At 40.2% G+C, this 26,600-nt stretch overlaps 1 protein-coding gene across 2 annotated transcripts in view; it reads left to right on the forward strand.

The window, feature by feature from the left end:
• The window catches only part of SMPD3 (sphingomyelin phosphodiesterase 3), a 102,248-nt gene that overhangs the window by 60,152 nt on the left and 15,496 nt on the right, over window positions 1–26,600 (forward strand). For both annotated transcript variants that reach the window (XM_021535247.2, XM_077786336.1), the window contains exons 2-4: window positions 6,284–7,906; window positions 19,669–19,744; window positions 26,008–26,163. In XM_021535247.2, coding sequence (XP_021390922.1) covers window positions 6,575–7,906; window positions 19,669–19,744; window positions 26,008–26,163 — 1,564 coding nt within the window. In that variant the 5' untranslated portion in view covers window positions 6,284–6,574. The remainder of the gene's footprint in view (window positions 1–6,283; window positions 7,907–19,668; window positions 19,745–26,007; window positions 26,164–26,600) is intronic.

A 26,600-nucleotide genomic window follows, 5' to 3' on the forward strand; every position in this document is an offset into this window, starting at 1 on the left:
TTTTGGTCAGAGTGGCTTGACATAGAAGCAAGTTTTGGGGGCAGGACTTGGTATTTATGTGTTAAGTTTTGAGCAATACTGTGTTTTTTATGATTACCACCATACAGTTGGATCTCTGGGTCCTGGGGAAATATGCCTTTGTCAGTAGAGCTGGAAACTGTGAGTTAAGGAGTCTAGTTTTGGGGTTTCCATAAAAATTTATCCAAGTTACAAAGGCTCTGCTTCTCCAAATTTCCATAAGTAAAACATGAATAAATGTATTTCAATTTTCTTTATAAGGGTAGCTGTGTTTTAATTCAGGCACATTGTATTTTAATTTCCTTTATAAAGTATTTGGAGAATTGTAGGTAAGCATTTTTTATAGAGGAACAGATATTTATTGGCAGGAATTTGTCTTGGATTTACTGTAGGTTAAGGTAACTTTTCTTTGGCACCTTTAAGAACAATTTCAATGTTGAAAAAATATCCACTCTAGGGAAAAATGATTACTTTATACTTCTATTGAGCTGTCATGGAGTAACCAGAAGCCTGGAGGCTCAAAGTGTTGCTTGAGAAAGCACAGCTTTTCATTTTACAGGGAGTCTGTGCCCCTGATAATTTATGGGCAAGGCATGGCTGCAGTCAGACCTCTGTAGGATTTAGATGGTGAAAGATGAGTAGGGAAAATTTTATCTCCACTTCTGTCTTGTGCACCTAAAGCCAATATTGTTCCATCTCACTGGGTTTTGTTAAACAAACCATCTACAAGGATCAGATTTATTTAGCCATTATTGAATTACTCCAGCTCCTGTAAAATACAAGGCTAAAGCACACTAAAAGGTGATTTTGTAAATAGAGCCCATTCTGTTTCTATTGTATAAACAGAGCTTAGTGTCACAGATTCATATTTTTTTAGGCTGCAGTTGTCTCACTACTGAAGTTCACCAAATAAGGTCTCAAAACAGAGTGTTTAGCTTTCCAGGTGCTGAGTGAGATCACCAAGTGGTCTGATGAACTTTTTTTGTCTAAATCTTGCCTGATAGCAAAGCGTTTCTGAAAACTTAGAGCTCTCTGTATTTGCAGTTATTTTCACCTATCAATATGCTATTGATTCTACTTCTTACCAGTTCCCAAGGTCATAAATAAGAATTGATAATTTGGAAATATGTGATTGTTCCCTGTACAAGAAGAGACAGTTCTGCTGATTAGGAATTTTTTTGTATGAATTCTGAAGTATTTACTTTAAAAATGCATTCAAATTTATGTTTTAATGTCCTTGCAGATCAGAAGTGACATTGGTTGCTGTTACTTAGTTTGCATAACCATGATATTTTTAGAGGCATTTGTGGCATGGGCCCTCTAAAATACAACAGAAACTGTCAGTGTGCTTCTATTTCCACTGAAATAAAAATAATTGAAGAAAGTTTATGGAGTCCAGATTTTTAGATGAGTCTTCATGCCCTCCAGTGAAGTACAACTAAATGCCCTTGTAGAAAGTTCCCACATGGCTTGTCTTTGATTAGTTAGCTGCTGTTCACAGGCTGGCACTGGTGCACTCACAGAATGCACAAAGCTTTGGAGGTGTATTTCAGAATTTGGAGCTGTACTGGTGAAGTTTTTTGGGTTTGGGTTGGGTCTCCAGGGAGCAATTAGTACAGCTGGTGTGTAAACACAGCATTCACTGTTGGGAGTGCAGTTTGTGTGTGTGGGGTAAAGAATAAACCTCTCCTAGGCTTGAGAGATGTGATGTGGCCCTTCTGCATTTTGACTTTGGATGTAAAGTTTGAGCAAGTATAATCTCCTGTGTCAGGGTAAACCCAGTGTTGCTTGCAGGAATATGAAATCTGATTGTTTTCTGCAATAATGCAGTCAGCTTCAATTTTTCATCCATTTTGAAAGAAAAAGGGGACAAAACTGACATGTTTTTAACACTTTTCAATGGGTTATAATTGTTAAGATCTTTTTTTAACCTATGTTTCCACACATTAGGATAATTGAATTTATACTTTTTTAAATTAAGTTTAAAACATAATGTGATTTATTTAGTTAGCAGAAGGTGTGTGGGTATTGTTTTTGGCCTAGGAATATGATCTGGGACTACCAAATTCAGACGAGTTGCTTTTGGAAACGAGAATCTGTTGCCATGGCCCACATAACTGTAAAGCTCAGAGAAAGTTTTACTGTGTGATCACAATCAACTTTTCAGCACTTTGAGAGAAAAAGCTCCCATTTGGGGTGGGGAGGTATGCAGGCCAGTTTCTCTGCACCTGCAGCCAATCTTTTGTCAGATGAAGGGGATGACTCCCACTCACACTGTCCTTTGTTACCACAGGTACCTTGGTCACTGCTGATCCACTGAGTGACCAGTGGGCTCCTAGCCCTGGTTCAGCTCCCTTAACCTGTGGTTAATAACAGCACCAAATCTCCTTCAACATACAGCTTTTAGAGCCACACAGAGAGAGGCATCACTGACTTTCCAAGGACTCCTTAAGAAAATTTAGCCCAAGTGCTTGATCCCCCCTTGTGCAGAACACAGATTGTATCATCACAAGTCTACTCCCTAAATATGCCAGAGACCTGAGCAGCTCCCTGGACTTGTAGGGGTGCTTGGGGTTGTTTTCTGCAGACATGTGCTTAACTGCTGACATCTCTGCTATTCAGGGAGACTTGTGAATTCACACTTCTTAGTCTTTTAGTTTTTACAGGTTAGGTCAATTAAGTTAGACATCTTGTTTGTACTGATTCTTGCCTGTTGGCTGCCTATGGACAGAGACAAGCTGCAGAGTTCAGACAGAAATTGGTAAATGAATATTGCAATGGCAAGTCTGCGAAAACACCGTCCTCCTTCCCTTCTCCTCCTGCCAAATCCTTAGTTTGAATGGGTTCTGCTTTATTCATCAGTACCAGTGATTCACCAAATTCAGCTTCTCATACAAAAAGAATCCATGTTTTTACTAAGTTTTTACAAAGATTTTCCTAAGCTGTAAATTGTTACTGGTTTAAATGGAAGTTAAGCTGAGCCAGTAAGTTCTACTTAAATTCCCTTAGCCTGCATTGTGAACTCCTTCATGGAATGAGTCCCAGCCAGGATGACTGGATTTCATTTAAAACATCAGGCTGTGAAATGGTCACAGGGGAGCAAGAAAACATCTTCATTAGAACCACTGACCCCTTGAGAAGGCTGCATCTCTGTAATTACAGCCATGTAATCAAGCATGGAAAGCAGTTCATGTGGTTTTGGCCTTTTGGAGTAGGTTTTTTTTCCAGAAGGTTAGTTAGCTGTTGAACTAGACTCTAATTAAAAGCATGTATAAGAATAATCAGGGGAACAACACTGAATAAAGGAAGGAAGATTTTATGAAGGGTGTCTGGGGAGAAAACAGATGAGAACAATGAGGAAAGCAAAAATTAAGTTGTGGTTTGTCTAATAAGCCTGAATGACGTGAGAGACTGAGTGAGAATTCCCTGTTACCTCAGATCTTCATTTCACCTGTGCTCAGTTACAAACACTAATTTTTGCTGTTTCACATGGTGTAGTGAGACCATTTTTGTAAGATTGTTTTCTCTGATTCAAATTACAATGACAATAAGTAAATCAGGTAACAAAAAGCCACAGGCTAAATAAACTGCTTTTCTAGAATTCATTTTTATGTAAATATTGCTACAATTTTTGCTGGAAACCAGCTGTCAGGATTCAAGAAACACTAATTCTAATGAATATTTGTAAATAATGATGTGAAGTTACCCATAGGGTAACCTTCCAAATCAGCCACTGATCGGCATTTTTATCCTGTTTTTAAATAATAACTGTTCTGCCAATGATTTACTTATAGTTTTAAAAATACAGCTGATATTACTATATTCTTTGAAGAAATTTTAGTTGTCTGAATTTGAAAGTGTATTTTCGTTTCTAAACAAAAGGAAGTTAAAACTTTTCTGACCATTTCTAGACTGTCCTCATAACACTATTATTGCAAGATTTGTTGTTTTTCTTCTGTTTCTCCTATCACTTGTTGACTTCTATTGTCCTTTATTTAGTTTGCAAGCAATGCTGGAGGTAGAAACATCTCTTTTGATCTATGATGCCTCCATCATACTTCTGGGCATAATTATAATCATAAAAATCTTTGAAACCATTCTGCCTGATGTCTTGTTATCACTAAAGTTGAGATGTTCTATACTGCCACCATAAAAAAAATTAAATAAAGTCTATTTTTAGCCTTCAGACACTCACAGAGTAATAAAACCCACCAAACAACACCACCGTTTACGTCTTTGTAGCATACAAAAATATCTGTTTCATTGCAATATCTTAAATTCTCCCTTAATCTCCCAAACCCCTATGAATAAAGCATTGGATTACCAAGTAATACCCTTCATCACAAGGAATTAGGCACTTTAGCTTTAGGCTCCATCTAAACCATTGCATTAGGAGAGATGTGACTGACGTCATGTTTTCCAAGTTCCTGTTGACTCACATGGTGCCTTCCCTCACCCCTTAAGATCTTGTTGAGATAAAATCTGTCTCTCATGACCCTCTTAATTCTCTTTTTTTGGGGTGGCTTTGAGGCACTAGCGTGCACAGGATTTTCTAGCAAGGAGTAGGAAACTTAGTTCCTGTTTGTGTGTGTGCCAGCGAGTCTGTGCCAGAGCTTCGTGATTGCTTTCATCTGGAAGTTTAGTAAGTCACGATAATAATTTCCTTGCAAGAAGGGGGTTTTTAATTAGGACTTTGACGTGTCCGTGTCTTCTGTCTGCAATATGCAAAAATTTAAAGGACATCCAGCTAATGATACCCTCTTCACTTTTTTCCAGCTATTATATTTTAAAGCTTGCTGTGGTACCAGGGCTTTTGTACTTCTGTGTCATGAGCAGTGGGAATTCTATTAGAATTCATGGAATAAAATGCATGGAATACAGTTATTGCCTCCTCACTTCAGCAGGCTGTCAGTGAGAAATGCAGTTGGCACCTGGTCAAAAACCCTTCTGATTTTGAAAGATACTCTCCCTTTTTAAGGCAGAGGAAGTGTAGGAGTCACCAATGTGGCCTTGAACCATCATACAGCTTTTAGTGTTTACAAAGAATCATGTTCTTGCTGAAAGTTTTTAAAACAAACCAATTTGCTTCATGACATGTGCTGTGCAATCTTATCCCATGGAAAGATTTGTGATTGCATTAATTTTTCTTCAGTTTTTACAAATACACAATAGTATGTTGGATCTGCAGTAAGCATGAATTCCTTTTACATAGTATGTCTTCACAATCTGGATAATTGCTTTTGTGAAGCTGTTTCAGTTGGGTGTTTCATAGTTTGCTGGACAGCTTCATCTTGTAGATTTATTTTGTAGATTATTGATACTGCAGTCCATAATCAAACCAGCAAGAGTTGTATTGAATTGATTCTTTTTTTTAACTTCAGCACATCACCAAGCAGGCATTGACTGCTCTATCTACAAAACTGTCCCTTAGTTTCGTGTTCCCCAGGGAGCTGTAACATCATGTCATCATATGCTCAAGGAAACACCTATTGAAGACCTAATTAGACATTTTTTTATGGATCCATTGTGCTTTTGCATTTTCTTCTGGTCTGTTATTTTAAAATAGTAAAAGTCAAATTGACCTTATATTCTGCAACACTGCTACACCTTTCACCAGGAAGGCTGTCAGCCTGGAGGTTGGAATAGAAGGCTTGCAGTTTGTCCTCACTTCACAGATCCCAAACACGTTCTGTCTACCCTTGGCACTGCTGTAAACAAGAATCTTTCTGGTCTCTTGAGTGATTATGTAAATAGGGCTTTTACAAAGCATTTTAAGTACCCAGTAGAACAGAATAACTTCTTTAGAGTTCTTTCTTTTCTAATGGTAATTACATAATTGGATGGGTTTTAGGTTATTTTTTCCTATCTGATGTGTAGGTGCTAGAGTCAGTTTTTGAGCATTTTTACTGAAGGATCCTAAAAATCATCCAGGAAAACAAATCTGCCAGGCTCCCCCCTATTATCAACATTCCAAAATGCCTTTGGCACTGAGTAAATGCCAAGCATTTGTTATTTGGCACTTGACTTGTCCCTTATTTCTTTGAACTCAAACATATTGCATAAGATTGGTGAAGTTATGCTGCGACAATAATTGAAACAAAACAAAAAGCCCCCCAAATCCTCCCTTGATCCAACCTTTCCAATTTCCATCTAAATACACTATATGCAATAAGTCCTTAATTGTTGTGAGAAAAACTCAATCTGTTTTAAACTTCCAATAAATGTTACTTAAACTTCCAATATTTTTTGTCTTTTGTTTCTGCAGGTTTCTGTTTTGCCTCTGGAGAGTTTCATTATGGCAGCTCCCAGTGAACAATGACAACCTTTGACAAATACAGATGCCAAAAAGCCAGACGAAAACAGTGGCCTTGTTTCATTTTTACTCCAACACAGTGAAATGGTGCTCTTAAAGTTTTGTTATTGACTCTCACTGGAAAAAAAATCAATCTCCTGACCAGACCTTTTTTCCCCCCAGCCCTCTCCCAGTGTTCTTGTGGATGCTTGACACAGTGACATCATGTAGTAGGCCCTGAAGTGTTGTCATAACTGAGTTGCAATGGTTTTATACACTTCTCCATTTCCCAACAGCTTTCTGTCAGTTCTGCATTCCTTCTCCTGGGGCCTGATTTTCCCATGTTACTGGCTAGCAGACAGGCTCGTGGGCTCTTTTGTTCCAACCACCTATGAAAAACGTCAAAGAGCAGATGACCCATGCTATTTTCATGCACTCTGCATCATTATTACCACTCCCATCTACCTGGCACTCTTGGTGGCCTCTCTTCCTTTCGCTCTGATTGGCTTCTTGCTCTGGTCGCCACTGCAGTCAGCCAGAAGGCCCTATATCTACTCCAGGCTGAAAGACAAGAACCACAGCAATGGAGCCACACTGCTCACCGAATGGAAGGCTGCAGGGAGTGGGAAAAGCTTCTGCTTTGGCAGTGCCAACGTTTGCCTGCTGCCCGACTCTCTGGCAAGATTCAATAACGTTTTCAATACACAGGCCAGGGCTAAAGAGATTGGCAGGAGGATCCGAAATGGGGCGAGCAGGCCACAGATTAAAATATACATAGATTCTCCTACCAACACATCCATCAGTGCAGCGAGTTTCAGCAGCCTGGTCTCCCCCCAGGCTGGAGATAACCGTACTGTTAATGCTGGCATCAAAAGGACAACATCAATGGAGTACAAAGGAGACAATTGTGGCTCAAACAATGGAGAGGAGAACAGAGAAGATAAAGGTGGAAGTGGAGAGCCACACGAGGGAGAAGAAAACACTTGCATTGTCCGCATCAATGGAGAGGAGAGCGGCCACATGTCAGACACGGAAGCAGACACCGTCAATGGTCAGGCTCGTGCCAGTGGCCCAGCAGAGCCCTCACTGGAAGGTGATGCAGAGGTGTCAAAAACACCAAACCACAAACAGAAGGAAGGAGATTCTGGGAGTTTAGACAGCTGCTCTGCCTCACGAGAGTCCCTAGTCAAGGTCCGTGTTGGAGACGGTACAGTGGACCAAAGCACTGTCAACAACAAGCTCCTCTACAAAGCCTCAATCATGAAGAAGACTTCAGTGCGGAAAAAGAAACACACAGACGAGACCTTTGATCATGAGATCTCTGCTTTCTTCCCTGCCAACCTGGACTTTCTGTGCTTGCAGGAAGTGTTTGACAAAAGAGCTGCGGAGAAATTGAAAGAGCAGCTCCATCACTATTTTGAATACATTGTCTATGATGTTGGGGTCTACAGCTGCCATGGCTGCTGTAGCTTTAAGTTTGTGAACAGTGGTCTACTTTTTGCCAGCCGCTATCCTGTTATGGATGCTGCCTATCACTGTTACCCCAATGGAAGAGGAATGGACTCCTTGGCTTCCAAGGGAGCCTTGTTTCTCAAGGTAAGAGCCTTTTTGAAGCTGTAAATATTGACTCTGTATATGTGGCAAATTACAAAGTTACATTATTTTCTCATTTCTTTAGACCTCAACAGAGGCAATATTAAGATTTAGATTTCCTGATATAACCTAATGGGTGATAGATATCATTTTTATGGGATTTATAACCTGAATACTGTGTTAAAATGATGAATTTGTCTGAAACAATGAGGGACTTTTGAAGGTAGAACTCAAGCATAATTTCAAGACTCAAAATTTGAAATTATTTTAATGATATTTTAATTTTTTTCTTTACAGAAATCTCTGCAAGAAAATGCATAAATTCTAAGCCTCATAACATGAGTACAGTACAATGAGCATCACTGTTGGAAACCAGCTTGTGCTCATTGTGTGTTTGCTTGGCAATCAAAAGACAATCAAATGTCTAAATGTCAGTATAATAAAGCTGAAGGAATTGCAGTGAAATGTATGGCTACTGTGCTCTCTTGCTTGCAAAAGAATTAGTTAGGAGAGATATGAAGAAGAATTAACAAGACAAACATGCCTGGGACACTGGGGAGCACAGAGCTTTTTTGCGTTATTAACACAGTTTACATAAATTAACTAATGGTAGAGAGAACAGGAAGCCTGGGGTTGTATGTCTGTAAATCATGAAAAGCAGATAGTCTGCATTTGCTTTTCCAAGACCTAATGGCTGTTCGTGCTTAACTCTTGAGAGTATCTGGCTGTGCTGTTTCTAACCTGGAAAGTGGGCTTTTCTAAATTGTGATTAATCAAGAACCAAACATTTTTTTCTAGAGATCCAAGTCTGTAAATTCAAACCTAGAAAGATCTGAAAATGTCTGGAATGCTGAATTTCAGATTTTATGATTTAGTCACAGTTTGGAATGGGTTTCACTAACTAAATCCTGAACTTCTTTTCTAACATTGGCAAAGTACATCAGATGCTCAAATTATATGTACTTCTAGTCACAAAACCTCAACAGAAGCCATTAACAACCATTAAGAATATAGACTGTGAATAAGGATCAGTGGGAGGCTTTGTACTCCATTTGTAGTTTTTAACCCAAGCAAAACTTTTTGCTACTATAACTTGTGTAAGAAAACCCCCAAATATTAGAATTTTGGTTCTGATAATAGTTCAGTATTTCATGTACATTGTTATAAACAAAAGCCAATTTCTATCTGAATACAGGTTTCCAAAAACTGGGTCCAAGCTCTCTATGCTGCACTCCTATGTGTTTATAAAGAGCAACAATTTATTTTTCATCACAAATTGCTGCAAGCAAAAAAGAAACATAGATCTTGTGCAGTGTAAATATTTCTGGGGTCACAAAGACTACCCTTGAACATATGCATATATTGGGGATTAAGAGATTAAAACCAATCTGTTTTTAACTGCCCATTGCTGAGTCATTGATTTGCCACCCTGCTAGGCAGGCTGCAATGTCTCCATTTCTTTTGCAGAAAATTAAGCCTCTTTTCAAGATTCCACTGGGAAGATGAACTTAATTATGGATCCAAGTTGTTAAATAACGTTACAGTTGAGCAGGGAATAGAGGCCAATTATGATAACGTTCCAAAGATGACTCCATTCTTTTGAATATGACAGAGTTCTGCCCAGCCATAAGACTGATTTTCCTCCTGTCCGTGTCATTCTGATATACCTTTTTCATACCTAAAATATTTTCCATTCTAAGTTAAGTCTATCTTAACATTATTTACTTCCTATCTTAATTGTACATTAAATGACCAATTGTACATAGGTAATTTCTTTGATGACAGCAACAACATAGAGTAGGAATAATTATTTAATTTTGTCTTTGAAATAAAGTAGGTTTAGAGGCTGTTTTTCTTGATGTGGTGCTTAGTCAGCAACTGGGTGGGTGTGGACTCCAGAGACAAAAACTACATGCAGAAAGTAAAAGCCTGGCTGTTTTTGAAGCCAGCAGGAATCAGTGCAGTAACTTCAGGAGCCTCGAGCTGTTCCTGCCAGGGGGTGTTGGAGCTCTGGGGGCAGGTGTTGTTCTGGCCAGTACTCTGCCATCCCAAGGGACAGCTCATCTCCCTGCTACCACGTGGGCCTTTTACTGGCCCTTACAGAATTTTCAATGTCCATAATACCAGCCAGTCCTACACAGAGTTTCTCTGGTTGTAAAGAAAGAGAGCCTTGCAGAACAGGAGTGTCCCAGCTGCTTCTCACCCCATAGGGGCATGGAGTTGAGCCTCTGTCCTATGCAAACCCTGGGATTTAAGTTCCTGACTCCTGTGGAATGCTGTGTTCCCATTTCTGAAGTAGAAAAGGCATTAATTGAGTTTTGTTTTGGAAAGATACTTGTGAAGACTGTTCCTCTTGCACAGCTTCCATCTCTGAGTAAAGGAGCAGTTGCTCTCTGTGCTGGTTGAAAGCCAAAAGTTGTGTAAAGGAATTGAGGGAGGAAGGCTCATATGTTTTGAAAATATGGATAAAGCCAGTTAATGTTTCCACTCATGGGGAGGATAAAACCTTTATTCCAATTATTCTGAACCCTAAGAAACACTCAACATCTAAATTCAGAAGAATGTTCAGAGAGAGAATCTAATTATTTTTTAGTAAGTACAATTGTCTCCTTACTACAAATAGAACTGTTAGGGAGATAAAATAAAGGTCTCAGAACTAAATATTTAAAGAAAGTTGAAATAATTCGAAAATTACAAAACTGCTTTGGGGGACTCTGACACAAAACAGGTCCCTACTGCCCTGGTACAAGTGTTTTGCACATTTTTTCATTTTAGAACAGGCTCTGTTTCCAATGAATAAGACATTATTTTCCATTGCCCTTGTCTTCCCTGCCCTGTCTTCACTATCTAGATTGTAAAGTTCAGGTAGTGATTTGGAAGGATTTGAGAGATTTGCTTAGTCATACAAAATTATTTTACCTGAGAGACTTACAGAGCTCAAGGATTATTATTAGTAGCTGTAATAACAATCAGCTCTTACCACTGCTTTTCATTCTTACATCTCAGGGTGCATAATGAAGAAAGGTCAATATCTGCTTAATAGAAGGAGAAACTAAAGTACAGAAAGGTAAAGTGATTTGATTGTGGCTTAACACCTAGGGTGTCATAACAAAGGAGCCAAGTTGGAAGTAAATTACAGAGGCTTTTAGAACAGTTTCATGCTACCTAGCAGCTATCTGGAGACTCATGCAAAGGAAGTCTGCTTCTGTTCTTCTCCTAAGGATGTCTGCCACAAAGGGTAGACATCAACATACTGCTGGCATTTTCCTGACAGAGATCAGGCTGGTTTTTCCATTTGTAGAGGCTGGTTCTTTCCAGGTCAGATGAAGACATGAGGATGACGTAGTTGTGAGGAGCCATTGTGTGAAGTCCATTTTCTGCAAAGAGGAATAATTTGCATTTGGCACTTGGAACTCTTCAAACTCTACCAGTGCTTTTTGTCTCCAATCTGAGAGTCTTATTGGGATGTAAGAAAAACACGATCACAGAAAAAAATAGCATATAGGAAGGGGGAAATGTCACACCCAAATGACAGTTTCATGTCTGAATTGTTAAACCATTGTTCCTAGTTGCCACTAAAGACTCAGAGAAGTTAGCAAATACATAAATCAGCCAATCCATTTTCATACTTTGACAGCCTGGGCCCTTGGGAGACTCTGCCGAGACTCTCCGTTCTAGCGTGGCATTTCACATTAATTTAAAATGCCAAAGAGAAGAGCCCTGGAGTCTCTTTGTAAGTTTTATAACTTCCATTGTCTCTGCTGCTGCTCAGCTGCAAACAGAGGTGGGCAGTGGGCCTGGCACAGCCCCTGTGCTGGTGACTGGCACTGAAAAGCTTGGGCAGGTCTGTCTGAATGTGGTGCAGACTGCAGGGGTCTCAGCTCCTCTGCAGCTGCAGCTTTGGCACACACATGATGCCAATGTACGGTGGTTTTGATGGATTTAAAGGGAGTTATAAAATATGCATCCTTTTCAGAAACTGGGAGTTGATTTTACAAATCAGCATTGTCAAATCAGGTTTAAAAGGTGTCAATGAGTGCTGAGTGGAAATTGTGTAATGCATCACCTGTCTGTAATTTACTAGATGGTTTAAAAATGTCAACATCCCTCTTTAGCCAGAGGATTTAGTGTGGAGCTTTGGTTACTCTGTGCCAGGGATGCTGTGTAAGTTTTGGACAGTAGTGCAATAAAACTGGAAAGCATCCTAAACTTGATCTGGTGAGTTTGTCCATGTTTTTCCAGTGTAGCAATCTAATAAAAACTCACTTTTTCTGACAAATTTCACCTCTCTTATCCTTAAATTGTAAAAGTTGTACCAGTAATGTAAATCTAAGCCATCCAAGAGATGTAGATGCCCAGTCAGAGGAGGGAGGTGAGTGAAAGGGGCATCATTTTTAAAATGGCTGTTGACTGAGAGAGAGGTTTTGGAGGCTTCTTCCTCCCAATGGGGCTGGGAGATACAGAATTATGGTGTGTAGAAGACTGTGCTTCCTACTGTTCCTAGTAGGAAACTATTCTGGGTTTTGGCATCTGCCAAAAGAGTAAAATTTAGCAAAAATAAGAATTTTAAGTTAAAACAGAGTATGTGAGCATAATGCAAAACTGCAGTCTGATGTGGGAAGTTTGAACAGTTAATAGTATTCTTCAAAATGAAAAGGAAAAATAATGTCTTGTGGATTTTGCTAGATTTCTGGAAGAAGTTGTGCTTAATTAATATTAATTCCTAAGGTTATTAACAGATTTACTTTTCAAATTCTCTGAAAATGAAGGCTGTTCTCAGGGAGTACAGTAATTGTGCAGAGAACATGTTATTATTCATTGCTTAAAGGAAACCTAGCAACCTTTGCTCTGTGTGCAAAGCTTAACTTGTTTTCAAAAAAGCTGATATGGTGGTAACAGATGGTAGAAGGAGCAGCAGCTCTGATTGCAAAACTGTTTTGAAGTACATTTTTTACTCTTTTCTCCTCTCAAGGAGCCTGCTTTGTGTGAGAAAATGAGGGTTCCCTAAACTCACCTCTGTGATTCTTGTTTTTAATGTTTCTGATACAGATTTCACCTGGGTCATTTAAGCTGCCTTTGCTGTCCCGAGCCAGCCCCTGTGAGCTGTGCCTGGAGCAAAGGGGCAGCTGCTGCAGCTCCACGCTGGGTTGAGGGGAAGATTTTGGACCTCAGGATTGCACAGAAAATGGAAATGGCTCCTTTCTGACCCCAGTAAAAGAACACCTAGAGTTTCCAGTGGTTAGATTTTCTTGCCCTTGATCAGTTGTCCAGTACCTACAGTTATCCCAAGATGCATAAAAGAGATGTCGAGTGCTGCTCATGAATTTGTTTAGATGACTCTAAAGCTGTGCCATTTAAGGCAGGAGGGTAACCTAAACATTTTCCACATGCTGAGTTTCTGCTGTAAAATGTTAATGCAGGAATTGGATGGAGTCCAATAAACTGAGACTTTAAAAAAAAAAGAACAAAAAAAAGACTATACCATAGTACTGTACCATGTTCCTTTACTTTGATATAATTAATGTTATTAACCATGGTCCTTTCCCCCTTCATTAATGGGGATAAATAAAAACTGTTGTGCAGAATGAAATACCCATTTGAGAAAATGTGAGTTGTGAGCTTTCTCCTCTTCAGAAGAGGAAGAGCCCTTCATTTGTGGCACCAATTTACAGCCACTTTCCCTCATATGTATGCTTAATGAAGCTTTGCCAAATAACAAACTCTCTGAGTCCATGGAACAGTAATTGTTGCACATGGTAGGTGGGAAATATAGGATTCTGAAATAATCAAGTGTAAATGTAGCTAGAAAGAATTGCAGAGCACCACACAATTTTGAGCTGACTTCTATAACATATTAAACTTCTTTAATATACTTTTAAAACATGTTTATTATAATAAATTAGGGATTTAACTTATTTTTCTTCTTTAAGAGCTGCTACATATTTCTCAAGGCAAAAGGCAGAGCTGTTAAAGGATGGAAAATAAGATAGATATTTTTGCACCATGTCTAAGCCAACCAAAAATACATCTTTCTTGGGAGCTATGACTAATCTAAGTCATCTCTGTGGGACAGGAGTGTTTGAAGTGGGAATGGGAGTAGCTGCAATTTCTCCTTGGCATCTTCTCTTAACAGTAACAGGAATGAGGACTGGGACAGTTTTGCTGTTCTAGTTAGATTCTTAATGCTGCCTCTCCTGCTTGTATTGGAAATTTGCTGAAATGGGAAAAAAGTCCAGGAGTGGTTGATATGATTCGGAAGATTACAGAAATGTTGTACTGGAGGGAAAACAAATTGTGTTTTCCATTTCTTTCTTTTCCCTTCCTCACTGTTAGCTCATTATAATTGCACTGGATTACATAATGACATCCCCAGTGCAGAGGAACAGGGAGGCACCGAGCACATCCCAGGGCACCAGCCCTGCAGTGTGTGTGGAAATGCCACTCCCTGTGCATGTACACCTGCTTTATCATAGCAATTCTGCTGAATCCCAGGCTCTTTTTAAGGGAGCTTCCCTTGAACTTAAACAATATTGGCTACATATGGTAAAATGAATATTTCTGTGTAAGTCACTGTCACATCGACTGTAAATCCTGTTTCTATTCCCTGCACTTACTCTCTGAGGTGTTTTATTTCCAACACAAAGAGATACTCAAGGCCCCTGTGCAGATGTTTCTTTACAAATGCCATGTTCATACTTATGTTTTTAGGGAGAGAGGTTTTTTAACTCCCCAGAGCCTGCAGGTTCTTTCAGCCTGGTTAGTTTTTCTTCATAATATGTCCATCATTAGTGTGATTCCTGCCATGACTGTGAATTCATTTCCTGTAGAGTTCTGTACTTTGGTGACTTATCCTCTTCAGAAGAGCAATGCAGGGAGCAGTGCTATGGCTACATTTATTTCAGTAGCAAAATTGACACCTCCATGGTCACCTAAGTGGATGAAATGGAAGGTTTTGCTCATTTACAGCCCAAGATGTGACTAAACTACACTGGTTGAGGCTGGAGCTGGGCTGTGGAGATCCCAATTTACCTGAAGAAGTCTCAGTGCTACAGGCAGGTTATTTACCTGTCCCAGCTCTGGCTTTATTGGCCTCATGGAGATTCTGGGCTGACAGACTTTGTGAAGAACTTTTGCCATGAGTATGCCAAAATTTAACTCTTGTCTGGCTTGCATACCAGGATTTGCCCCCCCTGAAGGGAGAGGCAATCACATATGCTTGGACTTGTATGTAAATAACTCATTTGTTTTGGAGCGTACACATTTAAGAAACTATTTTATTTTTTGAATGGCTCCCTCCTGGCAATGTGAAACTTCTAGAAAATGTCACTAAAGATTCAATTCTCCTCATAACAAATGTTTTTGATTTATGTACATATTATCGGTCAGTATTTGAGACTCAAGATTGGTTCTTTCATCAAGTGAGATTTCTCATGCACAATTCAAATTTTTAATTAAAGAGCATTTCCTTCAAAACATTTGATGCTTTACCAACACAGCAATGACCTGTCTGAAGCTGTTTTTCAAGGTGGTAAAGAAAATTCCCAGTACTGAAGTAGCATTCTCATGGGTTTTGTTTAAGTATTTGTTGATGCTTTTCTTGACATCCAGATGTGATGGAATTGTTTGGCACTCCTGGAACAGATGTGTGTAAATATAAACTCTTAAGAGACAAGGTATTTATCAAGTTTGCAGCTTTGTATACTTACTGTGCTAGCATATGGGAAACATGAGATGTACAAGATTTTCCAGTTAGCCTAGGAAATTCCCATGATAGTAAGCAGTGTGATTAAATTTAAAGTTATTTTCCCTTGCTGTAGCTCTAAAATTTCAGTTCTTGCTACTCATTAGGTTTTCCCCCCGTCAACAAGAATCTTTCTGCCATAACCTTGTTGCCTTGATTTCTTTCATGAGCCATTTATTACCTGATACCAGTCTCAGTGGAGGGCAGACCACTCCTCAGTCACGTAGGACAAGAATTTGCAAAACAATTCTAGGAACATCCCCAGTCTTGCAGAGCACAGTCCCAGCGTGGTGTCTCCAACAGATTGTACTAATGTGCTGTGGCATTGAGATGAAATCTTTTAATAAAATGTACTTGATGTCAAGTACTTTTGAGTGCTTGACACAGCCAATACTTGGAAAACAAAAATTCAGAGTGGTCAGTTTTGCACTTACTTATTTCATTTGCAGGCAGGGGACAAATATAAATATGCAGCAGCAGAAAATGGCATTTGGATTCCAAACACACCCTTAGTAGGATTTCTCCCTTATGGGAAAAATTCTCTTTCCCATCTATAATGAGCTTTTTATATCCCCCTCCAAAGAGCAAGAAAAATGTAATGGTCAGTGGTGTAATAGGGATCTGAATCCACTCTTAGCTTCTCAATGTTTGACTAATTTGCTTATTGCAAATCTAGTGAGAATTTGAATAAATTTGGCATATACCAGCATAATTGTGAAAAAGGCTAATGTTTTATATGGAAATTATATAACTGGACACTTTATTAAACCACAAACAGGTTCTGTCAGTTTTAATTTTACTTCTAGATTTTATCACATACATTTTTTCTCCTGTGATAATTTTAAAATAAATATTTTAAAACATTGTGACTTTATATTTAGACATTTTCTTCCTGTACATTTCCACACACAAACAGGAATGGTTCATGGCACAGCCAAGACTGTATGATGGATTTTAGAAAGAGGTGCCTGAAGTAGGGCCCTGCAGAAGAATGATTCAATAAATGTGTTATTGACACACAGCTACCAATGCAGAGCAGCTGAGGTGAGCTTAAGTCAGGCTTATGGTGACAGAGCCACTCTGGCTTATTTGTTTCCATATATTTTCTTTGTAAATGTGACTGTAGATGTTTCTTCTGTGTCAAGCAGCTAAAATGATATTTGTGAAGTGCTGACCTGGTGTGGTGGAAGCAGAGCCTTCTGCCAAGGTCCACGTTGGAGGCTGAGCTGAAGGCTCAGCCTTGTCCTCCTGCCACGTCGCTGCCCCGGCCATCAGCACCATCCAACACAGCCTGGAAAATGCAGCAGCTGAAATAGCTCCTTGGCCACACAAAAGAATGTTTTCATGTAGAATTATAGGGCTGGTACTATTTCAGAGGTCAAGTAGGTTTCCTGTCTGCAAAACCCACACTCCTTGTCCATCTGTGAAATACCAAATTAGACTGAATACATAGACTTTTCTTACTATTTTATTTCAGATTGTATTTAATACAGTAATGCCTCTACTGTAGCTGGGAACTGACTGGGAGGATGCAAGGGTATTTATTTACTCTTCTAATAGCTGTCACAAATATTTGCCTCCATTATGATTATACACCAAATATACTCATTTTAGTGGTTGCCGTCACTACTGTCTCTCAAAAGAAACTACAAGCCCCTGAAAGTTAAAAAAGCTGGAGGAAATGTGAAATCTGGGAGACGAGCTGCTTTGGATGCACTTCCATGCTGGCACTTTCCAAGGAAATTCTAATTATGTTAATGTCTTCAGCTCTTGCTTTTGAGCTTTATTTTTTCATTAGCAGGGTGTTTATGAAAGCCCCTCTGCTTTCCCCATGTGTGGTCAGCAGAGCCCTGGGGCATTTGCTGTGCTCAGCCCCTCCCCACAACACAGCCAGGCTTCATCCTGGGCCATTTCTTACAATCCTTTGAGAGCAAAAGATCCTGAGTCCATCTCAGCACAGATCTGAGCACACAGGCACACTGAGCAATACACATTTATTCATGATTAATGGAAATTAGTATGATCCAATGCACAAGTTGGTTGTGTACAGGGCCTTGTCAGACACTCCATTAAGTCTGCACAGGAAATTCTAAAGCCAGTTTGAGCTGACTCTTTCTATCAATTAGGCTATAATTTATGTTTGGAGGTTCAGCTTTTACAATTAAATTTTTTCTACTTCTTGAATAGAAACACTGGAATGATTTTTAGTCAGTAACGGGATTGATTAGAAGGAGCACATTCCTGCTCTAAGGCAGAACACTTTATGCAGTATTCTCATTCCAGAGTGGTGATGTTGAAAGTTGTGTGACACCCACACTTGAAGTGCTCTGCTGCAAGAAACGCTGCACATTTGCAAACAAGTGGAGACTTTTTATAGTTTAGGGGGTTTTTAATAGCGTTGAAGAGAAATCCTGATTTTGAATTACTAAGTTTGGAAGATATGGTTCATTCGCATGCCTGTCCTAGACAGCAGAGGAAATAAACTGTTTTTCAGTTTTCTACTGGAATGGCTTATGTTGCATGAAAAGTTGGAAAGCTCCTTGTGCTTCAGCAGTGACATTGAGCTGTTCAGGCAGGAGGGAGAGGTGTGTGCAGTGCAGCTCCTGCACCAGTCCCTGCCCATCCTCTGACACTCTGCAATCTTGGGGGCTCAGGAGAATCTCCTCCTCTGGGAGTGGTGGCTCCTGTGTTTGCCTTGGCTGCCTCTGCCTCCCTGAAGCAGCTCAGCTGAATGGGAACAGCAATAAGAACACCCTCAGTATCCATTTGTAAAACTGTCTAAAAAAGGACTGAACAGACTGAGGACAGAATAATACCAGTTGTTTATTACCTACTCCCCTAACTGGCACAAACCCTCAAAGCTAACAAAGCATTGTTAAGTACAAATGACTTCTAAATTCACTTACTGCAAAGCTGCCTTTTCAGTTATAAAATATATCAGCTAGTTCTTGAATAGTTGAAAAACGAGAAAACCAATCAAGCTGACAAAATTGTGTCCATATGAAATGGAGCTATGCTTGTTATTTAGAAGTGTCAGATAAAATTTGAGCCTAGCTTTGTGAAGTAGAGTCACCTGTGGTGGTGTTTTCTGAGCCCTGGGTACAACTTTCCTCTGTGGGCATTTTCTTTTATTCATGCAGTGTTGCCACATAAAATGTCAACAAGAAAACCATAGACTCAAACTAGTTTCTTGCTACAATACAAAACTTATCCACTTCTGACTGGGAATTCTGATTTGAAGCTAAGTCTTAAACTGCCAAAATTCTCAACATAGTTGAAAACCTAAACCAGAACTTGATTTTAATTTGCTTGTGTGTCTACCTGGAAGTACATTTTTAAAGGATTGTAGCTTAAGATATAGATGAGGAATTATATTACATTCCAGCTTCCCTGGAAGCCCTTCCCCTTCTGTGTGTAAGAACAGGAGTCCACGCAGCGTTTTTTGTCTGCTTGACAGGCATGGGGGCTGCTGCTGTGAGCTGGAGGATGCAAGCACTGCTGAGGCACACCAAGGCCTCCAACACCTTTGCAGAAGAATGTAAAAAATCCATAAAAATCCAAAACTTACTGTGGAATGGAGAAAACATGATCAAACCCAATATTTATTTAATATTTCATCCTTTTCCTTGGCATTTTTCCTTTTACATTCTAGTCATACTCAGGCAGCAAGAACCAGGCTGCTGGTAAGACTGGCTTAAAAGGCACTTGAGTGGTGGGCCTGAATTGTACACAGGAATGAAAGCTGGGACAGGGAACAGTGGGACTGCAAAAACAGGAGAAAGTAACATTTTTTGATGTGTTGCAAAACAAAATCAAAACACTGAACATGGTGATGTGCAAAGGGTCAGTGTGCTCCCTGGCCACAAGCCCCACTAAGATCAGTAAGCCTCAGTGTTTGGCAGTTTTTTCTGGTTTCAAATTAGACTTGTCTGGAAAGAATGGTAAAAAAGGCTGCACAGATGGGCTTGGAAGTAGAGTTGTATGAGCTCTTCCATTAATCACCTTTTTATTTCTTCCCTTCCAGGTGCAAGTGGGAAGTACACCTCAGGACCAAAGAATTGTGGGATACATTTCCTGCACTCACTTGCAAGCTATTGCAGGTACTGTCCTAAGATTCATATTTTTGTCACTATTTTCAGGCCTGTGGTGGTAATTTTGTGCACAAGAGCAATAGTGCAAAGAAGTGTAGACAAGTATCCCCAGCCCATCACATCTACAGTCTCAGAGTAATTATTACGAGGCACAAACAAAAACTATCCCTTGGGAACTTCTCTTTGCTCCCTCTTAACCAAATACTGCTATTTTAGAAATACATTACTATCGTTGTTACTCAACAGCATTTAACAACCCATACTGTGAAGATCAGCATACAAACAAAAATTGCTTTGTACATAACTGGGGGATAATCAGAAGTTACATGTTGGGACAGCAATTCTAGCTGCTGATTTCTGGTGGAAAAAGCCAACATTCTCTGGCTTTTGACCTGCAAACTCCATTCATAAGTGACTAGCAAGTTATTATACTCACTGGAAAATTCTCTTGGTCGTATGTTTAAAAGCAGCTCTGAACAGTAGGTGTAGTTATAAAATACAAATCTACAGACCTTTACTTTGAGTATGATCAGCATTTTATTTAGCCAGAGTGTTGGATACCCTTCCTTCATTGACCATGCTGTGATCCTTGTGCTGCAGGGAGCAGGACAGCTCTGCCAGGGGGGCTGCTGCCAGCCAGGGCTGCAAACCTGTGAGAGCCCCTGAGTTCTGGGGCTGCTCTGCCTCCATCCCTGCCTCAGCCACACGGAACAAAACTGGCAGTCCCTCGAGTCCATTAGAGACACTGCATGGTCCTAAAAAAGATTAATGAATTTTTCAGCTACTTTTTAACAATGTAACATCCTTCTCTGCTTTTCTATTTTTAACTTACGGTAATGTACTGTGAGATTGCTGAGATTTATTGCTGTTCCAGTTTAGTTTAGTTTTTTGGGTTTTGTTTCTAGTTTTCAGTCCTGTTCCTTTTTACTATCTAGTCCTGTATTCTCAGTTAGTCCTTGATAACAACATTATGAAGTCCCTAAAATATTAAAGAGGAAGAGAGGGGAAGGAAGACAAAAGGGGAAGTAATGTTCTACTTTCAAAGTCAGCCTAAAGTTTGTTCAAGGGTAAAACAAAACATTTTATTTTCCTGCTTTGTATTTTTAGGCTTATCTGGTTCAAACTACATTCAGCTAGAGCAGACAATGATTTAAGAGTCTGTCCCTAGATATATCGTATTTGTTTATGTAATGAAATGGAAAACTAAAGTTTGTAAGTTTGGCAGAGCTGAGCTTTCTGATTTGCATCATTTGATTCACAACATTCATGCATTAAACAAATTATACAAACCCCCAGTTTAACGATGTAAAGATGTGTATCTATAAAAACAAGCAGTGTTTAAAAGGTCAGCCATTTAAATCATCTTGTCACACGTGGCTGAGTGCAACCTGGTTTCCCTTCTAGGATACGTAAACTTACACTTGACAGTTCTGATATTTACATAAGTATAAAGTGAAATGATCCAACTGCTTATGATCAGGGGCCAGCTACTAATGCTTTTCTCAAGGTATGTGCTGGCTCAACTCTGCTCTGAGCAATTAATATTTGCTCAGACCTGGCCCTCAACTTTTTCAAGAAAATTTAGAATTAGATGTAGCTTTTCTTCTCAGGTCTCTGCCTGGTACTCGTTGCTGCTATGAAGAAGCTCTTTATTTCCATTGTGGAAATAGTTGCATTTCAGTGACAAATGAAAGGATCCTTTAATGAGATTCGATGTAATTATTTTGCAGGGCTGTTAATTTTACATGGCTCTTTTATGTCTGTTGATTAGTCAGTGATTAATGTTCTGGACAGGTTTTGCTGCCTTGAATCCACCCACATCCCGAGGCCTGTTGAGTCACGGTTCTCAGACACCCCACCAAGCCATCAGGACAGAGTTAGCCTCGAGCTACTCCACCCCAACTGAAGTGATGCAGCCTGCTGGATGCTGTCTCATGACCTGCTCACATCCCTGTTCTGCGTTCAGTGTGAATATAGCCATTGGCAGCCCAGCTGCTGGGAGCCCAGACTTCTCTGGCCCCTGTTTCAGGCTCCCAAGCCTACACAGAGCTGAAACAGAGCTGAGAAAGCTCTCTCAGTGTTTGAAACTGTGGTGGTGCAATTAGGAGTAGCTCCAGTGCTGAGCATCCTTAGGCAGTGATCCTACAGCTGTAGCTGCAGTATCAGAGCCTATGTGTGCCCAGCAGGGCAGCCTGTCCTTGCCCTCCTCTCAGCTCTCAGCTGTTGTTGGCTGTGCTGTGCTCAGCTGGGGACCTGACCCAACTGAGAAGGAGCCCAGTAGAATAAAAGGGGACTTTGGGTTTTGTTCTTACTTTGGTTTATTTTATTTCCTCAGTCTACCCTGGATTGGGTTACAAGTGTTACAAGTGCAGGGGTCTGCACACAGTCAGGTGTGACAGTGCAGTGAATGGAAACCCTTGGTTTGTGGCTTGGAGACTATTTTTCCTTGTGATTAGGCTTTACATCCTACACTTTGCAAGGTTTTTTTGCTCTTCTTCCCCAGGTTCCCTGCCAATATATCCCATGCTGCACTGCCTCCAATAGATCTTTTAATTTCCTGTGACTAGGCCTGTATGTGCTTTGTCCCACAGCCATAATGCTCCTTCCAATGTCTTTCAGAATAGGATAGAGCAGTCAGTGTATAATTCTTTCCTGAGTTCTAACTAAAGCCAGGGTTTCACTCAAGGGTTTCCAAAGTGAATGGAAAGGGCAAGTATGATTATTCTACAGTGAACAAAGGTGAAGTATTTATTTATGCTGGCTGAAGTTTCCCATATTACCCTTTCATCCTTCTACAAAATTTGAAGCTGAAAGGAGCTTTCAGAGAATTCAGAAATGCTGGCTGCAGGAACCAATCACGACACAATTATGTGCATTTTTCCAGGCCAGTTACTGAAGAAAAGAGTGCAGAGCAATTAGCACAAATCTGTATTCTTTGGCCAATCCCTGGTGGCAGTCAGATCACTGATTCTATCTGAATGTTTAAGATGTTGAACCTTTGCTGGGAGTTACTAACCAGTTCTCCTCTGTTAGTATTTACTGAACTGTTTGTTTCCCTGAGTGTGCTGGATGCAACTTTGGCTTCTCTTCTACTTGGGTGCCTTGATGAGTTCACTTATCTTCATCTCCAAAGTTATTGATCATTGGGAGCTGCTGAGATTGGGGCCTGAGTAGTGACTTTTGCATGTGGATACAGGCAGTACCTGCTGAGAGCTGCAGTGAGCTGGATAATATAAAGCTCAGAAAACAATTACATTCAAACCATTCATTAGAGAGATTCAGTAGAGAGATCCCATCTTGTGTCCTGGAAGTGTGGCTGGCTGTATGCCCCTGCTCCCAGTGGTGCCCTGAAGGGCAATTACTCCTGTGACCCCCAGTGGGGATAGTCAGGGATGCTGGGCTGTCACAAGTCCACTCTTGGCTAAAGACAGATGGAAGTCATGTTCCCAGAGCTCCAAGGTTTACCTGTGAGCCCTGAGGTTAAAAGCTGTACAGGGCTGGTACAAAGGCTCAGCATCCTCAGAGAGAGGTGTATTCACTATGCAGTTAGTGCTTCTCTATAACAATAATGCATCTTACCAGACTCAACATCATTCTGCCTGTGTGTCTCTTGTCATTCTCAAGATTTTTCTGTTGGAAAATTTTACCTTTTTGTGTTTCAGTCAAGTGGGCTTGCTGTATTTTTCATGCTGATCTGGGACAGGTTGCTGCCTGAGTTTTATGCCCATGTGGTAATGGGCCTATTATTTTATTTCTCATTTGGTAAAGCCATGCCAGATGGATAACACACAGAAAATGAGTGAAACATCCCTGGCCATTCAGGAATGTAAAAGTGCATCTTAGAAAATGAAGCAATTTATGTAATTGGGACTTGGTGGGGAATGAGATTTTACTGCATTCTTGTCAACAAGCACCATGCTTAAAAGTTCCTTGTGAGGAAAAAATGGCAGATCAGAAAAAGTACAGCCTAGGGAGAGGAGACAGGAGAGGAAGATTCAGATGCTGCGAAAGGAGGACAGTCCATGAATTTGAATGAGCTTCACCAGGAAAGAGAAAGCTGGGACAGCTTCAGGAGGAGAAAGCTCTTGTCCAAGTGTAAATACCTGATGGGAGGGTGCAAGGAGCATGGAGGCAGCCTCTCCTCACTGGGGTCCAGTAATGGGACAAGAGGCACTGGGCACAAACTGAAATGCCATTTAAACACAGGAAAATGGTTTTTATTGCAAGGATGACAAAGCTCCACAACAGGCTACCCTGGGGTTATGGAGCCTCCAACTATAGAGATTTTCTAAACCTGGCTGGACATGGCCCTGAACAACCTGCTGCGGGGGATCCCTGCTTGGGCAGAAGGGTTGGGCTGGATGAGGACCCTTTCACAAGCTCACACATGCCATGAATCTGTAATTTCTCCCCTGTCTTTAGCTAAGCAGGGAGGATCTGTTAGTCACGCACACCTTTTGTAGTGAGTGTCACCTGCTCCAGGCTCCATTTATTCCACATGACCTATTTCCAGTGCTTTTGTTCAGCTCCATCTTCACTGTGGGGCTTTCTTGTGCTGTCCTTGCAGGGGCTTTCCCAGGCTGTGTGAGTAGGGCACAATGGGAATCTGAGGTACAAGTAATTAGAAACTGTAGGTTAGGGAATAGATCTAGGAAACATATCTGCCTTTATATTACAGCCCAGCTAGTAAAGGTTTGTTACGAATAACATAAACAGAAGGAAAAAAAAATAGTTTCTCTGCTGTTGGAATTACCAGCCTGAAGAGATGAGTCAGTGTCAGAATCTATTTAAAACCTTCTTTACCCAGTCATGGCTTTTTCAATATATCTTTTAATTATTTAGCATTGTATCAAATAATCCTTGGTTGAACATTTCTGATTCTTTGTTGTTGCTTTAACACCTGCCTGCTCACCCCTGCCCCGAGATGATGTTGAAATTCCAACCTTTCACAGGGTAATAGTGGTAGGAAGGTGAAGCCCTAGTGGCTGCAGCCTGTGTGTGCTAATGCAGTGACAGTGCTAATGTTGCAGAGCTCACTATTTAAGAGTCTCTAAAGAGTCCTGGTGACAGATGCAGTTGAGATGAGTGATTAATAAACTGTGAGGGTGCAGGCTTAAATATTCACCATCTCCACAGTGGCCTCTGAAAGAAGCTCTGGACATACATAACTAAACAGGTTTTACAAAGTAGCAAATGATGTCAAAGTAAAATTCTACTCAGACTAAGTAATTTTGGGCTTGCTGCTTTTCCTTCTGATTCTGCCATTTGAAAACAAATGTTTTATTTTGAAGAAAAGTAATGTTTTTCTTATTTGATGTATCTTTAAAAGTCTGAAACAAGCAAAACTGTAGCTGTTAACCCTAGAGACAATTAAAAAAAAAAGGAAAGATGATATGGTAAAGAATTGTTTCTAGAATGTATCTTTCTGCTCCTTTGTCCGTATCAAAATGATTTGCTGTAATCATTGTAAGAGAGAGACAATAATAATTTCTTGTTAGACTTCATGCCACCTGACATGCTTGAAGTTGTGTGGTTAGTTGCTGTGATTAAAGAGCTGGCTTGTGTGTCAGATGGTTCCATTTGGCAACCAATCAATCTCAACCCTTCCATGCAGAACAAGGCACATCCTGGCATAAATCCCCAGAACTGATGAAAAGAATCCTGTTCTTTATTTCTGGATTTCCACCTACCTAAACCTGTTTCCAACATGTTCCTTTAAAAAGATGAAAAAATACCTCCAGTTTAGGTATTCTCCTCTTGACCATAAATAGAACCCTTCCTCAGATGGACTACTACATTACAAGTAAGCTAAATGTACCATTGATGTGTGTTTACTATTTACACTTGAAGGGCTATTCCTTTTTAAAAATTAGAAAGAAAAGCAAGATCAAGTGATTTACCCCAGAACATACTGTCTAGTTCTGTCTGAAGTAGGATTTTAACTCTGAATTCCTGATTACAGATGTAGTGCAGTAGATTCTCCTATGACAAGAAGCATCATTGTTTTGGGTGGTTGTCTGCAGCACAGGGAACTTGTCCTCTCATTTCTTCAGACGTGCCTGGTTGCAGAAGGAGATACTTAAAATCACCAGAAAGTGTGAGTCCTGATGGAGCTCCTAACAGGCTCAGCACTATGAGTGCTCTTCTGGCCACACCATTTCTTATCTTGCAGCCTTTTTCTCAGGATGTCTGCCAATAGCTCATATGTGGCTGAGTAACATTCTAACAGGAGGCCTTACTCCTTGTTTTGGTTGTTTGCTTGTTTGCTACAGGAGACACAACTGTTCGATGTGAGCAACTGGATATGCTTCAAGATTGGCTGTCAGAATTCAGAAAATCTACCTCCTCCTCCAGTACAGCCAATCCAGAGGAGCTGGTGGCTTTTGATGTACTCTGTGGAGATCTCAACTTTGATAACTGCTCCTCTGGTAAGATAAGGTTTGAGTTTTCCTGGTGTCTACCAGTCCTGAAAAGGAATAGGAATGTTCTTGATCCCTGTGGATTATAGCAGTATGTGACGATATACTAAATTGTGACTGGCTTTTGCTAGGAAAAACTTAATTGCTGCAGACACTTCTAAAATAGGTATGAGCTTTAAGTGTGAGCTACTCCCTTTGGCTCATCCCATGAGCTCTGTGGAATTATTAAGCATGATGGGTTTTAAGGCACAAAGAGCAATAATTTGTGACTTGTGGTAGCAATAACGAGGACAGATCCAGGGGTTTAGCTTTACTTGAATTAGGTAGACATTTACTGCTCAACAGTTCTAGTTACTGATGAGAGACATGTATGGGATTTTTGCAGAGAAAAAGTAGTAAATTGATGCAGTACTTATATGCAGACATAGAAGACTAATGCTGTAGAG

Source organism: Lonchura striata, chromosome 13 (assembly GCF_046129695.1).
Source record: "Lonchura striata isolate bLonStr1 chromosome 13, bLonStr1.mat, whole genome shotgun sequence".
Lineage (NCBI taxonomy): Eukaryota > Metazoa > Chordata > Aves > Passeriformes > Estrildidae > Lonchura > Lonchura striata.